At 48.9% G+C, this 13,224-nt stretch overlaps 1 protein-coding gene across 1 annotated transcript; it reads right to left on the reverse strand.

Moving 5' to 3' along the window:
* Positions 1 to 8,701: 8,701 nt before the first annotated feature.
* LOC125155333 (T-cell surface glycoprotein CD1e, membrane-associated-like) lies at positions 8,702 to 12,136 on the reverse strand. Its single transcript, XM_047840567.1, has 6 exons — positions 12,001 to 12,136; positions 11,444 to 11,740; positions 10,525 to 10,803; positions 10,029 to 10,307; positions 9,520 to 9,613; positions 8,702 to 9,395 (listed from the first exon to the last, which is right to left on the reverse strand). Exons 1-6 carry the CDS (start codon positions 12,134 to 12,136, stop codon positions 9,221 to 9,223), a joined length of 1,260 nt encoding a protein of 419 aa, XP_047696523.1. The 3' UTR covers positions 8,702 to 9,220.
* Positions 12,137 to 13,224: the final 1,088 nt, after the last annotated feature.

Genomic DNA, 13,224 nt, shown 5'->3' on the forward strand with positions numbered 1-13,224 from the left:
CTTCTCTGTTTTTCTTCTTCTGACCTAGTGTCTGCACACCTGCCCCTCAGATCATCCCCCTGCAGACTTTCTTGTGAAAAACCAAAACCAAAAACCCACTTGGCCACAGTATGTTCATGAACATTTGAAACAAAATTGCAACCACCCTGACTTTGTGAATATTCTGGTTCCCAAACTGGTCTCTCCTCCAGGGCCACAACACCCCTGAAACTCACACTCCTTAGTGTTTGAACCACTTGCTGACTTACTTGTTAGTACATTAGTGAATTTTAACACATGCTTGAGAGAAGAGATGGGGCACCTGCGTGGCTCAGTTGGTTGAGCTTTGGACTTTGACTCAGGTCATGATCTCAGTTTGTGGGTTTGGGGCCCGGGTCGGGCTCTGTGTTGATAGCCCGGAGCCTGCTTCGGATTCTGTGTTTCCCTCTCTCTCTCTGCTCCCCGCCCCTGATTGTGCTCTGTCTCTCAAAAATGAATAAATGTGGGGCGCCTGGGTGGCTCAGTCGGAGCCACCCTGGATGGCTGAGAGCCTGGAGCCTGTTTCAGATTCTGTGTCTCCCTCTCTCTGACCCTCCCCCGTTCATGCTCTGTCTCTCTCTGTCTCAAAAATAAATAAACGCTAAAAAAAATAAATAAATAAATAAAATAAATTAAAAAAAATAAAAATAAGAAAAAATGAATGTAAAAACAAAATTTTTAAATGTTTCTGGGAGTTTTTTCAAGTATATTTCTCATGAGATCACATCCAAGTAATGCAACATGACCCGCAAAGACCTTTATTTCCAGTCTATTTTATGGCCAAGTGCTCCCTTAAAATTCTACAACTGTGCTTTTCAATCTCTCTGAGGCAAAAGACTAATTTCCCCCCAAATTTATTATGTGCCAGCGACTTTGTAAAATACAATGAAAATGAATGATGTAAACTCGAAATCAAAAGGATGCACAAGAACTTTTCTTGTCTTACTGTTAGATTAACACACATAAAATTACTCAGTTGAATTGTAAAATTTTCTAGGTATTTGCTTTCAGTTTCTATGCTTCTTTTGTCAGAGATAAGTAACAATGTTTCTTGCTCTCATCCGGTTCCTTCCACCCCGCTTTGAATGGCATTGCTGGTATTTCCAAAATACTTGGAATCCCACAACATTCAAAACTGAAGTATTGCCCATCTGTGGGCCTGTAATTTTTCGGCTTGGAGTCCCCCCACGAGTCAGCCAGCTCTCAGTTTCGGTGAAATCTCTACCACGTCTCTTGTAATCCAGCAGGAAAAAATGCCATTCTCTCCCTCCTGCCCCCAGCCCGGCCCACAGCACAGAGAACCTGCTTCTGCCCCGCAGCCCCAGCACTGGCTTCCAGCCCTCTGATCATACGGCTACCTCACTGCAGAGTATTTTAACAAACATTTCAAATTAAAAAAAAAAAATTTTTTTTAATAAGGAGAGAGAGAGAATGGGGGAGGGGCAGAGAGAGGGGGAGACACAGAATCCCAAGCAGGCTCCAGGCTCCAAGCTGTCATCCCAGAGCCCGACGCGGGGCTCGAATTCACAGACTGCGAGATCATGACCTGAGCCCAAGTCGGATGCTCAACCGACTGAGCCACCCAGGTGCCCCCCCCCCCCGGCATTTCAAATTAAACATCCCAAACCAAATTCTCAGTCTGTACTCCAACTCTGTTCCTTTCATATTCCTACCTCTCTTAGTTCATCGTAATTGCCACTGGGATTCCAGCTTCTCGGGACAAAAAAAACCCAGAGTGATTCCTAAATGTGTTTTGAACACGCACATTGCTACTTCCAACCTTGCCCCTGTTCCCACGTCTGTTTGCCACAAAACGGTCAGGATGATCCTCTGAAAAACAGTTCAGAGTCTATCTCTCCTCAGGTCAAAGCCTCCCCGCGGTTCCCGTCCTCGTCAGGGAAGGGAATCCGCCTCAGAGTCACCTGCAGTACCAACAGGTATCTGGAGGCTCCCTCCGGCCACTCTCAGAGCAGAGATCTGCAGGGGACAACAGGGGACAAGAGGGGACCACAGGGAATTGGGAAGGAAGGCTTCACATCTGATCCTCACCTGCTTCCTTGCCTAAGTTTGAATTTCAACCTGTTGATACGTGTACTTTTATTGTCCAGGGAGGTTCTTGTGTGTGGATGGAAAAACTCACTAAAATGCACACCGGCTTAAAGTCCGAATGGCTTGAAGCCCTCTTAGCGACAACATAAATACATCAAACTGTTTTCCCCAAACATTAAACCCTCTCAACCTTTCTATATTTAAGCATTAAATACACAACTAATTATGGAACAGAAAATATTTGAAATTAGTAAAATTAATGAAACCCTAGGAAGGCAAATCCAAGAGGAAAATTGCCTAGGAGTTTACATAAAATTGTGTTTGTGTGTTTCTCCTTTAATAAAATGGTAGCACTTCGATTTGTTATTTATATTTTCTTCTGTAATAAAAATGGAGGAGGAAGGAAATCACTAAGAATAAAAATATGAGTAAGAACAAGGATTAAAGAAATGAAGACTCAGCTGAGTATACCCGAGAATAAAAATCTAATTATTTTCCCAGGGGGGTTTCAAGCCTGTAACTGCCATACTGATTTTAATTTTTTTAATGAAATCATCATTCTTTAACTTGCGAGGAGCTATTACACTATCATTGTGGGGTATTTACTTAGTCTGTTAGCATTGGTTAAGTTTATACATTACAACATTCATTACAGTTATTATACAGAAGTTCCTAGTATTTAATATAACAGAAATTATAATTTAATAAAACATATTTAAAATAATATAATTAATACATTTCAGAGATATCTAAAATATGTCTCCAGGGATATGAAAACTGGGTTTGAAGAGTTACTTCTCCTTTTTAAAATTTTGACTCAATCATCTTGTTGGAACACACTTCCCAACTTTCTTAGTGCTTCGTTATTACGTGTGACCATCTACAATGATTAACTGTAGGACCCTTTTTCCACCTGGTTATGATGTGGCGATTATTATTGGTAAACAATCTTTCCTATATTTGATTTAGTGTATAGTTTTTCTGTGATAACCTGGCTTATTATGCCTTTTGTTCAGTCTTGCCTGTTTACGCAAATAGACGTGCACACAAATGAAACTATAATTAGTAGATATGCATGTATCTAACACTACCACTCATTAAAATCAATAAAAGTTTAAATATATACCATAATATTCAAACATATTTCGCTTTGTAACTAAACACATTTTTAAAATTTATTTATTTATTTTGAGAGAGAGAGAGAGAGCGTGCCCTAGCAGGGGAGGGGCAGAGAGAGAGAGGGAGAGGAGAATCCCAAGCCGACCCTGCATTGTCAACCCAGGGCCCAACGCGGGGCTCAAACTCACAAACCCCTGGTATCGTGACCTGAGCAGAAACCAAGAGTCGGAGGCTTAACTAACTGAGCCACCGAGGAGTCCCACTTTCATTTCACATTTTGAAAATCGTTGTTCTTCATTTGAAGAATATTGGGAGTCTACTTTTGTCTTGACACAGGAAATGGAAGTAACTACCTCTCCCATAGGAATTTCCTTTTTTTCCCCTTAAATGTAAAAATGGGTTCTGAGGCACATATGGCATTTCAGTGGTAAGCAAAGATGTCACTACTAATACATGGGCGATAGTTTTATTGTGATAGAGATTAAGAATACTTTCTACGTCTTCGAACGTACTGAGTTCACACTGAGTTTATGTGAATCCCCCGTAACCTATACGATTTCCTTCGCTGCAATGATGTAACTAGCCAATTTGGAACTATCAGCTGAGACAAAGAACTGGGAGGGAGTCATCGCCCTTGCCTCCACGTGGAACGCCCCTCTGTACAGGCACCTGACAACTGGTTGGAGGCATTGGGTCCCAGCAGCAGTGGAAGTCCCGAAGCTGTTCCAAGCAACCCCGTGGGCCACAGACAATTAGCCAATGGGGGGCGTGAACTGGAGAGAGCAACTGGCTCGGTGCCACTTGGTAAGCAATGCTGAACAACAGTTTGTGAGCATGGGTGAGGCATACTTTCAATTAGCGCCGGTGCAGACAAGCAGACCAGGGTCACTGTGCTGTGAGTGGGCACACAAGTGGGCGCCATTTTGCAGTCATCCAATGTTGAGGCCACACACCACCTGTGCTTACGAGTTCATCTCCCTTTACCGAACAGCTGCTCTTCATTCGTTCTGAACTCTCTGACAACTTTCAGTCCCAGTGGAGTGGCCTGTGAGGCCCCTTTATGATCTGACCCCAACTCACAGGACTCACCTCCTGCCATATTCCCCTATTTATTCCATCGTAGCCAGCCATGTGGGAGTTTCCAGAACACAGCCAGTACAACCCTGCTTTCGTCTCGTTCCTTTGCTTGGAATGAACGCGCTCCTCCCAGACACTGCGTGGCATGGTTCTTGTTCCTGTTTTAGGTCTTCTCCCCAAAGCCACCTTCTCAGAGCGGCCCATTCTGTCCACCATCTTTGCAATAATAGCCCATTTTCCTCTTTGATTTCCTTCCCCAAATCAGTCTGGGATCCTACTAGATGTTGCTGTCCTCCATGAAGTATTTTTATTCTCTTACTGTCTGCCTCCCAGCCCTCCACTATCATGTATGTTCTATGTGTAAGAGACCTTGTGTCTCTGCTGTATGTCATTACCTATCATGAAGTAGGCTTCCAATAATTATTTGTTGAATGTGGAGTATAGTGTTTAAGCATGGGTTTGGGAGCAGAACTTACAATGCTTACTAGTTATGTGACCTTTGTCTCCTCCCCTATAAAATGGGAAGAATGGGGGCACCTGGGTGGCTCAGGTGGTTAAATGCCTGGCTTTGGCTCAGGTCATGATATCATGGCTCATGAGTGTGAGCCCCGCATCAGGCTCTCCACTGATGGTGCAGAGCCTGCTTTGGATCCTCTGTCTCCCTCTTTCTCTCTCTGTCCCCCAGCCCCAGCCCCCACTCTCTCTCTCTTGCTCAAAAATAAATAAGTAAACGTTACAAAATGATAACAAAATAAAGCGAAATGGGAATGACGGTGCCTACCTGAGAATTGTCGTGAGGATCGCGTGAGTTAATATGTATAAAACATGTAGGAGACTGTCTTCTCTCCAGCAGGATGCATTTAAATGTTTATTATTTTTCAATCAGTTTTAACCATACCATAAAATAGCTACTTCTCCTCTTCGCTGTAAGAATTGAGCTTATGGTCAGTGTGTGGTCATTATCACATTATCAACAACGGTATTGTTAACTTACATTACATTTTGTTCACACTTGGACCAAGGTCATGGAAAGGGGAATGGCATGTAAGAGAAGTCATAAAGAAGGTTTTGCTGCCTCACTGTTCAGGAACAATGATGAGGCAAAGAGAAGAAAGTTTAGATCTTAGGAACCAACAAATGACGGGCTCATTTACAGAAGAAAGTGAGAGAGGGGGAGGAGTCAACAAAGAAAAAATCATAAACTAATTTTAATTCCTTAGGGGCAAAGGCCAAGTCCCCAAAATCTATAGGTCCCTCCTGTGGGTAACCTGAAGAAGCCTTCAACATGGCCTCTCCCCCAAACGCAGGCTCCAAAGCAGGTTGTGCACAAATATCTTTCTTCCCCCGCAGGGGATATTCTTGGAGCCTGGATCTCTGTCCCACTTTACCTCACTCCACCTAATCAAGTGGTGCACATGCTGAGCTTTCTCCATGCATTAGGTGAAAGATGGCAGATAGGCATCCTCTCAGTCATGGTTGGCCAAGGGCATATGACTCCTGAGCTCCGCCAGGCCTGGCCCAGCATGTACCGATCCCTCCCGTCCTACTGAAGCTCCAACAATCGCTACCACTTCTGGAGAAGTCAGTAACAACCCAGAGTAGCACCTTCATTTTCTTTTTTCAAAAGATCACCTAGTGTTTCTACTGCATTTGTGTGCATAACAGAATACAGTAAGATCTGGGTTTGTACCAACAGCAAAGCAGATTTCCTTCCTGGTTTTATAGCTCACGGGATGGAAAGTGTTATCCTGAACTGTTGAAAACACCACCCTGGCCCTTTATAGAAATAAGCTTACGTTCCAGGGTTTCAGCCAGAATGACATAGTTAACAGTACTAGGTGACAACTTTCGTTTGGGGTGATTTAGTGGCACACTTTGGTCTTGGATACTAACTAGATCCTCACCCTGTAGCTCAAATTCTATTAAACTACCCAGCCCAAAGGTCTACACCACAAGGATGACACAGAGATTTTCTGACAACCTCCTGAACCAATCCTTAAAACTTTCCTAAATCCTGGCATTTCTGGCCACATGGTCATACACCCTCAGGGCCCTCTTTGAACCCACTTATGCCAATTTGGGGGAAGAGGATGCATGTGTATAGGTGGCCCAGATCCATCTTCTTTGGGGGTATGTCTTGTGCCTCACCCAAATATACACTCACTTCTCAACTACAGTATCTTGTCAGAAGTAGAGCAAGGACATGTTAGGGTATCATGTTCAGGAACCCAGAGTTTCCTGAAAATTGTTGTGTTCCACAATCATCCTTCCCTAAGAGATTCCCTCAGCCTCACTACAATTCAGCAGCAGAGAAACCCAGAGCAAACCTTTGTGGTTAACGGGGGTCTTTGCCTACAGTATAAAGGACTCTGACCAGATTTACTGATGTCTCCTCCTTCCTTCCTTCCTTTCTATCAGCATTTTAGGGTCTAGCCACACTTATAAAGACAATAACCTGAAAGAAAGAGCTGCCAGTGACCGTATTGCCACAATATGTAATATATCTTACCACGATATCAATTTGCACAATATCAATGATCAATCTGCATCCTTCAGTGACACCAGCACAATGGAAACATGTCAGTTCCTGAAAACCTATGGCCGAAATAGGGAACTGGCGTCTCTAAGATGTTTCCTGGAAAGCCAAAGTTTATACCATTTGTTCACTCAACAAAAATAATTTTAGTCGCCCACTATATGTCTAGCTACAATCTAGGCATTATGACACACATGTGATCAAAACAGATAATACACATGATGTCACAGTGCTCACATTTTAGATGGAAAAGACACTAAGTACCTAAAAGCAAATGAGAGAATTGCAGCCAACTCCAGTATTCAAAACAAATAAAGAACGTTCAACTAGAATGTGATGGAGATAGAGTGGCCACCTTGACCACACTGACCGCAGAAGTCCTCTCCATGAAGGCGATGCTTGAGCTCAGAGCCAACAGCTGTCCCAAAATCATCCGTAGGAGATCACGGTGAATGAAGAATGTCCCGGGTGGAGGGAAGAGTAACTATAATGGCCTTGGGCTGAGAAAAAGCTCGGCTCAAGGGAAGGACAGAAAGAAGAAATGTGTCACGGAGGCACAACACACAGTTGGGTGAAGATTGGGTGAGAGGCCAGGCAAGTTAGCTCGAGGCATCATAGGAGTTGAAGAATTATTGTGACCACAAAATTAGAGGAGTGGGGAGTAGTCCTCCCAGATAGGAAACATCGGAAATACAGTAAGACCTTGATTTGAGAGCATAATATGTTCCAGAAACATGCTTGTAATCCAAAGCGCTTTGGATTTAAGCCATTGGTTAATGGCTCAGTTGTAATCATGTGACGTTGTGGCGTCCTGTACTATTCATATTGCAAGACATCGCTCTTTTATCAAGTTAAACTTTATCAGAAATGTTTGCTCACCTTGTGGAACAAGTCACTAGCCATCCAAGATTTTACTGTATATTTATTTGCACCGTGCACTTGAGCTGGAAACTGACAAGTCCTTACATGAGCCTCTTCGTTTCAATAGAGGCCACCTCCTACGGCCTTCTGCCACGTGAGGGAAACTTGAAGTTCATCACAGAGGGCTCCAAACAGCCCTGTAAAATTCTGCCTTCCTCCCCAGACACTTGGTGTATAAGCCGTCTGAGTATGCGATGCAGAAGGTGATGGCCTGACCCTGAGACCTTGTTCATGGGTAAGAGTACAGCCTGGGCAAAGGGTCACAGAACCCTGTCTCTTAACTTGAAAATGCCCCATATAAAGCGAGACACGTGTCCACTAAGAAATCTGCACAATCTGCTCAATTACCTACGGGAAGGTGTCGGCCGGACATCTGCGTGAACTCAGTGCCTGAACAGCTTCCCGCATCCCAACAGGCTCGGCCACAGGGGTCTCAAAGTAAGTAGATAATTTTAAAATCTGTATTTTAAAAAGTGAGGGGAAAACTGTAAATAACAATGACAATAATTATAAACCAAACTAATAAAGAAAACTAAACACGTAGTGTTTGATCACTCTCTTCCTTCTCTACCTTGGCTCTGCCCATCCTCGGTCCCCATGTCCTCTTACTGACCGACCACTCAAAGTAGGAATTTCTTCCCTGGGTACATACAACACGAAGACACACGTAGTCACAACACAGTCTCTGAGAAATGGGAACCGCAGGCCAGCCCCGCCCTCATTCTGACGGGAGACATCTCCCGTGTTATTATTTTCTTGAAAAATCTCTGAAGACGCACAGACACCCCAAACACTGTGAGGTCTGGAGCCCTCGCCTGCCTCCCTCAGCTTTGGTGTGAGACACAGGGAGACAGAAGGAGTTTTAATAAAAACATGGCCAGGGCGATGCAGTGATGTCAAAGGGGAGTAGATTAAGAAAGCATCATTCAACTTGACAACGGATTCATTTCAATCAACATTTACTGACAAACATCTTGCTCTAAACCAGCTACATGATTTGTGGGGCCAGTACAAGATGAAAATACAAAGTTTTGCTAAGGATTTCAAGACTGCAACACCCACGGAGCGGGCCTTGAATTTTGGTCACAGGTACCAGTACAAACACCTGTATCCTGCTTTCAAGCAACTGAGAAAAAAAAAAAAAAAAACCAGAAAAGCAAAAGCCTCAGTAATCACTTTTCAAAGCAGGAAGAGATGAACGTATTTGGGTCCATCTTTCCAATCTTGGAAGATCTTTCAGTTGGGCAATCTAGGGAAACTTCCATGAGAAAGAAGCTTCTCAATTAGAGTTTGAAGAATCCAAAGCAATGAAGACACGGCCAATGCAGAAAAAGATATTGCTGGCAGACGGGAAAAGCAAAACATAAAATAAAATAAAGATTTGTGAAGGGGTCAAGATGCCCGCCACTATAAGCCTTTTTTAATCCAAATTATGCTTTGTTTATAGGTATGAACCATGCGTAAGAAGCAGCAGAAACGGGTTTTCTGTGGGAGGGAAAGCTAATGTCGCCAGAGTGGGTTTAGGCTTGCTTTCAGTTTCTTGAAAAGTCTGTTCTTGACCCAGGACTCCCGGGTCAGGTGGAACTGGCGTCCAGAAGTTCCGGGTCCCCGGGCGCTGGCCGCTGCGGCGGAGTCAGGACTGGGTGCACCGGGCGCCACGGCTTTCCCGTTTGAGCTGTAGGACAGGAAGAGGGTATTGATCCCGATGAAGGGAAATCCGAGAGAAAGAGGGGAGGATGGGGACAAGAAGAATGGGTTGACAAGAAGGGGACGAGACAGCAGGAGAAGAAGAGGTTCACCTGGGCTTTTTAAGCCGGGAGCACAGGACCAGCAGCAGGAGCAGGGTGACCAGCACGGCGAGACACATCAGTGTCAACGGGGCCCATTCTCCACCTCGTTGGGGATAAAACAGGGTCGTCAGTCGCAGGCCTCGAGGTTCTCTATGCAGCCGCCACCGTGGGTGCCACTCATTCCACGGGGCCGCGGGGGCGCGGTCCTTCCTGAAACTTCCCTCTGCATTTTCTGGAGCTCTCAACTCAGCTCCTCCCGCGTCTGTGCCCCCATCGTCCTGCCACATCTCTTCCCCCAAATCGCCAGGTCCTTCTTTGTCTCTCTAGTGCCTCAAATTCTCCACTTCCATTTTGCTTGGAATTTAGCAGCAGCCTTTCTCGGCCCGTGTTTGGGTCCATCCTCCTGCGTCTGTTCTCTTGTGCCTGGCATCCCCGCCTGTCTCCCAAGCACCTCACTCAGCGGCCCCAGGACCCGGGGACGACTGTCACCTCCCAGCCAGGCCCCGGCTCCTTCTCACCCCAGTGGATGATTATGTCCTGGCCTCCTAGGCTGCTGTGCTTGACTCGGCAAGACAGGCCGGCCGCCTGCCCGGCCGCCACGTCCAGGGTCACCCGAAGATACCACGTGTCATCAGCGTGGGGCAGGACGTCACCTCGCCGGCTGCCCCGTTGCTCCTGGTCACCCCGCATCCACATGACCCACACGGGCTTCGGGTGGAAGCCGGACACATGGCACACAAGGAGGAGACGGCCAGGACCGGGACTGGGGCCAGTGGACAGCCAGACCTCAGGCTTCACTAGAGAGAAGATAAGGAGACGTGGATCTTAGGGGGCACCTGGGACCGAGCTGAGCGACTCAGTGGTCGTAGCAGGTGGATTGATCGCTTCCTTCTCTCGTCTGGGAAACAACCTGAACCCCACATAGCCCACTCTCTAGCCTCTTGTCATACGTTTCGAAGGGGCGGTAAAGAGTGCAAAGTCCCATAGGAAGCTCTAAGCCCTGGGGATGCTCACCTTGTCGTCCCAGCTCGGACTTCCCTGCTTCAAGGATTCCCGCCAGAAACCGGGGGCAGGTGTGGCTGAGAAGGCTCAGCACGATCTCCTTAATATCTCGGTAGCGGTTGAGCACGGCACAGACCTTCTGAGCCCGACTCCCCGCTCCTGGAGATGGCTGCCAGGAGTTTCCTTGGAAACTCAGGAAGTCTGAGCCTTGATAGGCCCCGTTGAAGAAGCTTCCCGAGGGCTTCCCAGCGCGCCATGTACAGCCAGCTAACACCTGGAGCTCGAAGGGGTCTGGGGGTGGACAAGGAGGACAGAATCTATGTGGAAAGCGTCCCAGGGAGGAAGCGTAAGCCGTCTAGAAGTAAAGGGATTCAAGGGAAGGGGAATCTGCTGGGGAATCACACGGCACGCTGGAGTTGGGTCGGGGAAGGGAGGGCAGTTGTGGGAAGAAAACGTGAAGGGGAGAAGGTCTTGAGGAATGACGAACGTGCAGGTGCCTGATGGGAAGGTGCTGGAAGTTGGGGGCTGGGCTGGGAGGGCTCACTTGGAAGGGGTTAGATACCCCCGGGCCTGGTGGACTCTCAGGCCAGAGAGAAAAGAGGGCAGAGTTCTGGCTGGGAAAGTCTTCTGAGGTTGGGGGGTGGGGGTGGGGGGTGGGGATGGGAGGGGCGTAGGGCAGAAGATCACAAGGAGACAGCCATCCAAGGAACCAGAACGCAAAGGTGTGTGCGGTGGTGGGATGGGCTGTGTCCTTGCAAGGCGTCAGGTGCATACGCTGGGGGAGCACAGAAGGGAGAGCATGAGCCCCCCCCACCCCTGGGGGGAGGGGGCAGGGATAGGGAACAAGTCTGGAAGGTCGGAGGAGGTCGGAGCCCCTCTGCAAGGGGGCCGGAGCCTTGAGGCAAATCCCAGCTGGGAACCCCGAACTCACATTCAAACTGGAACTCGTGTGCAAAGGCCTGAACCTCAATGGTGAAGCCGTGGAAGTAGAGCCGGAACAGGCTCTGGAGGTTGTTCAGCTCCTGGGTGCTGAAGTTCCCCCGTGACCAGGGCCACAGGAAGCGGATGGTGTCCAAGGCCGTGTCCCAGCCGTGCGTCTGCACGTCGCCCAGCCAGCCCGAGCCCTGTGAGTGTGCCCAGCTGTGGTTGGCAAACGAGGAGGCCTGGAGTACGTGGAAGGACAGCGGCTCCTCTGCGGCCGGACCAGGGGGACGCGGGGCCTGGGACGCTGGGGATGGGGATGCGGGGGAGGGATGGAGACCGTTGCACGGATGGCACGCACTCCCTTACCCCAGCAGCTCCCCGGGCCAGCCAGCCCTCCCCAAAACCAGAAGGAGAGAGCGAGGTGGGGCAAGAGAAGGTGTCAGGAGCCAGCCTGGCACGCGACACCCCGGGCATCTTGTGGGAGCACAGGCCCCACCCGCAGGGCCCCCCAGAAGGTCACCCTGCAGCCCCCGGGCCCCGGGGTCTTCCCAGGGCCCTTCCTACCCCCGGTGCCTGCTGCATGGTGGAGAAGAAGTCCCTGGAAAGTCAGGAGCAGCGGGAGCAGCATTGCGGCGTGGCAGGAGAAGGATGCCTCAGCAGGACCCGGATGGCGCTGCCCTCCAGGCCCTCCCGCCTTCATCTGACTTCCCCTGCCGCCCGCACAGGCAACCCTCACCCTCTGCCCACTTCCCTGTCAGAGAAACCCTCCCGCCTCCCCACTGTGGGCCCACGGGGCTCTCATTTCCCCTCCCTCTCTGCCACTCTCTGGCTTCCAGATTTTTCTCCCCGAGTTCCCCACCCCTGGGCACAGCCACCGTCACGGGACTCCAGCCTGCAGCCTGTGGTCCCGCTGGAGAACGTAGACCTTTCTGGCCTTGCAGAAACCCAGTCCACACTTGGGCTCTCTGTGTCCCCCCCCCACCCCCCACCCACCCCTGTGGAGAGAGGGCATGGCAGGTGATCTGACCGGCCGTGGCCTTCAGCCCCTTGTCCTGCGGCTGCAGCTTCTCCCTCTTCATGACCCCCAACCCCCATCTTCTATTAACCCCGGTTTCCCCTCTCCAGTCTGCTCTCGCCCCTCTTGCTGCCCTGCCCACTCTCCCTTTCTGTCTCCACCTTCTGCTCTTCTCAAGCCACTGTCAGAAGACACAGGGCACCTGGGGTGCAGCTGTACCACCACCATGAAGAGGGGCATCGGTGCCAATGCAGGCGACCCAATAACCTAAGAGAAGGCCCTCGTGTTCGGCTTCTGCCATCAGACCATCGGTGGCTGTTGACGGGGGTCTGAGGGTGGGCTTGCCCTGGCACTGGGGAGTGAGTGGGTCTGGAGGGAACACACAGGGGCCTTGGAGCCCTCCCACACTCCAGATTAGTCTACAGGTCTGTGGCAAGCCTCACTCTGGGTGTGAAGGGCTCTCACCTCATGGCCTGGGAGCACTGGTGGTCCCTGGGAGGAGTCTGACAAGAGCAGGGAAGGAACGCTAGGGGCCTGGCGTGTTACTGGGAGAATTGACTACCGTGTGCGGTCTCTGTTTTTGTTGCCTGCATTGATGCTTGCTGGGGCAGCCTGGAGGCAGTTGGAATTCTGTTCCTCTGTTTGGTTTTCCTATATTCGCCAACTGACTTTGTGTCAGAGCCCAGCTGGGGCCAAGAAATGTGCCGGGCACAAAGATGTTGGAGATAGAAGTCCTTTGGAGGAAACAAAACAAACGCAACCTAAAAGCTCTA

Source organism: Prionailurus viverrinus, chromosome F1, assembly GCF_022837055.1.
Source record: "Prionailurus viverrinus isolate Anna chromosome F1, UM_Priviv_1.0, whole genome shotgun sequence".
Taxonomy (NCBI): Eukaryota; Metazoa; Chordata; class Mammalia; order Carnivora; family Felidae; genus Prionailurus; species Prionailurus viverrinus.

Coding starts and splice junctions, on each gene's coding strand:
- LOC125155333 (XM_047840567.1), bottom strand. CDS start 12,136: ATGAAGGCGGGAGGGCCTGGAGGGCAGCGCCATCCGGGTCCTGCTGAG. Junction 11,741..12,000: donor CCATGCAGCAGGCACCGGGG/GTAGGAAGGGCC, acceptor CCCCATCCCCAG/CGTCCCAGGCCCCGCGTCCC. Junction 9,614..10,028: donor GGACATAATCATCCACTGGG/GTGAGAAGGAGC, acceptor ATCCCCAACGAG/GTGGAGAATGGGCCCCGTTG.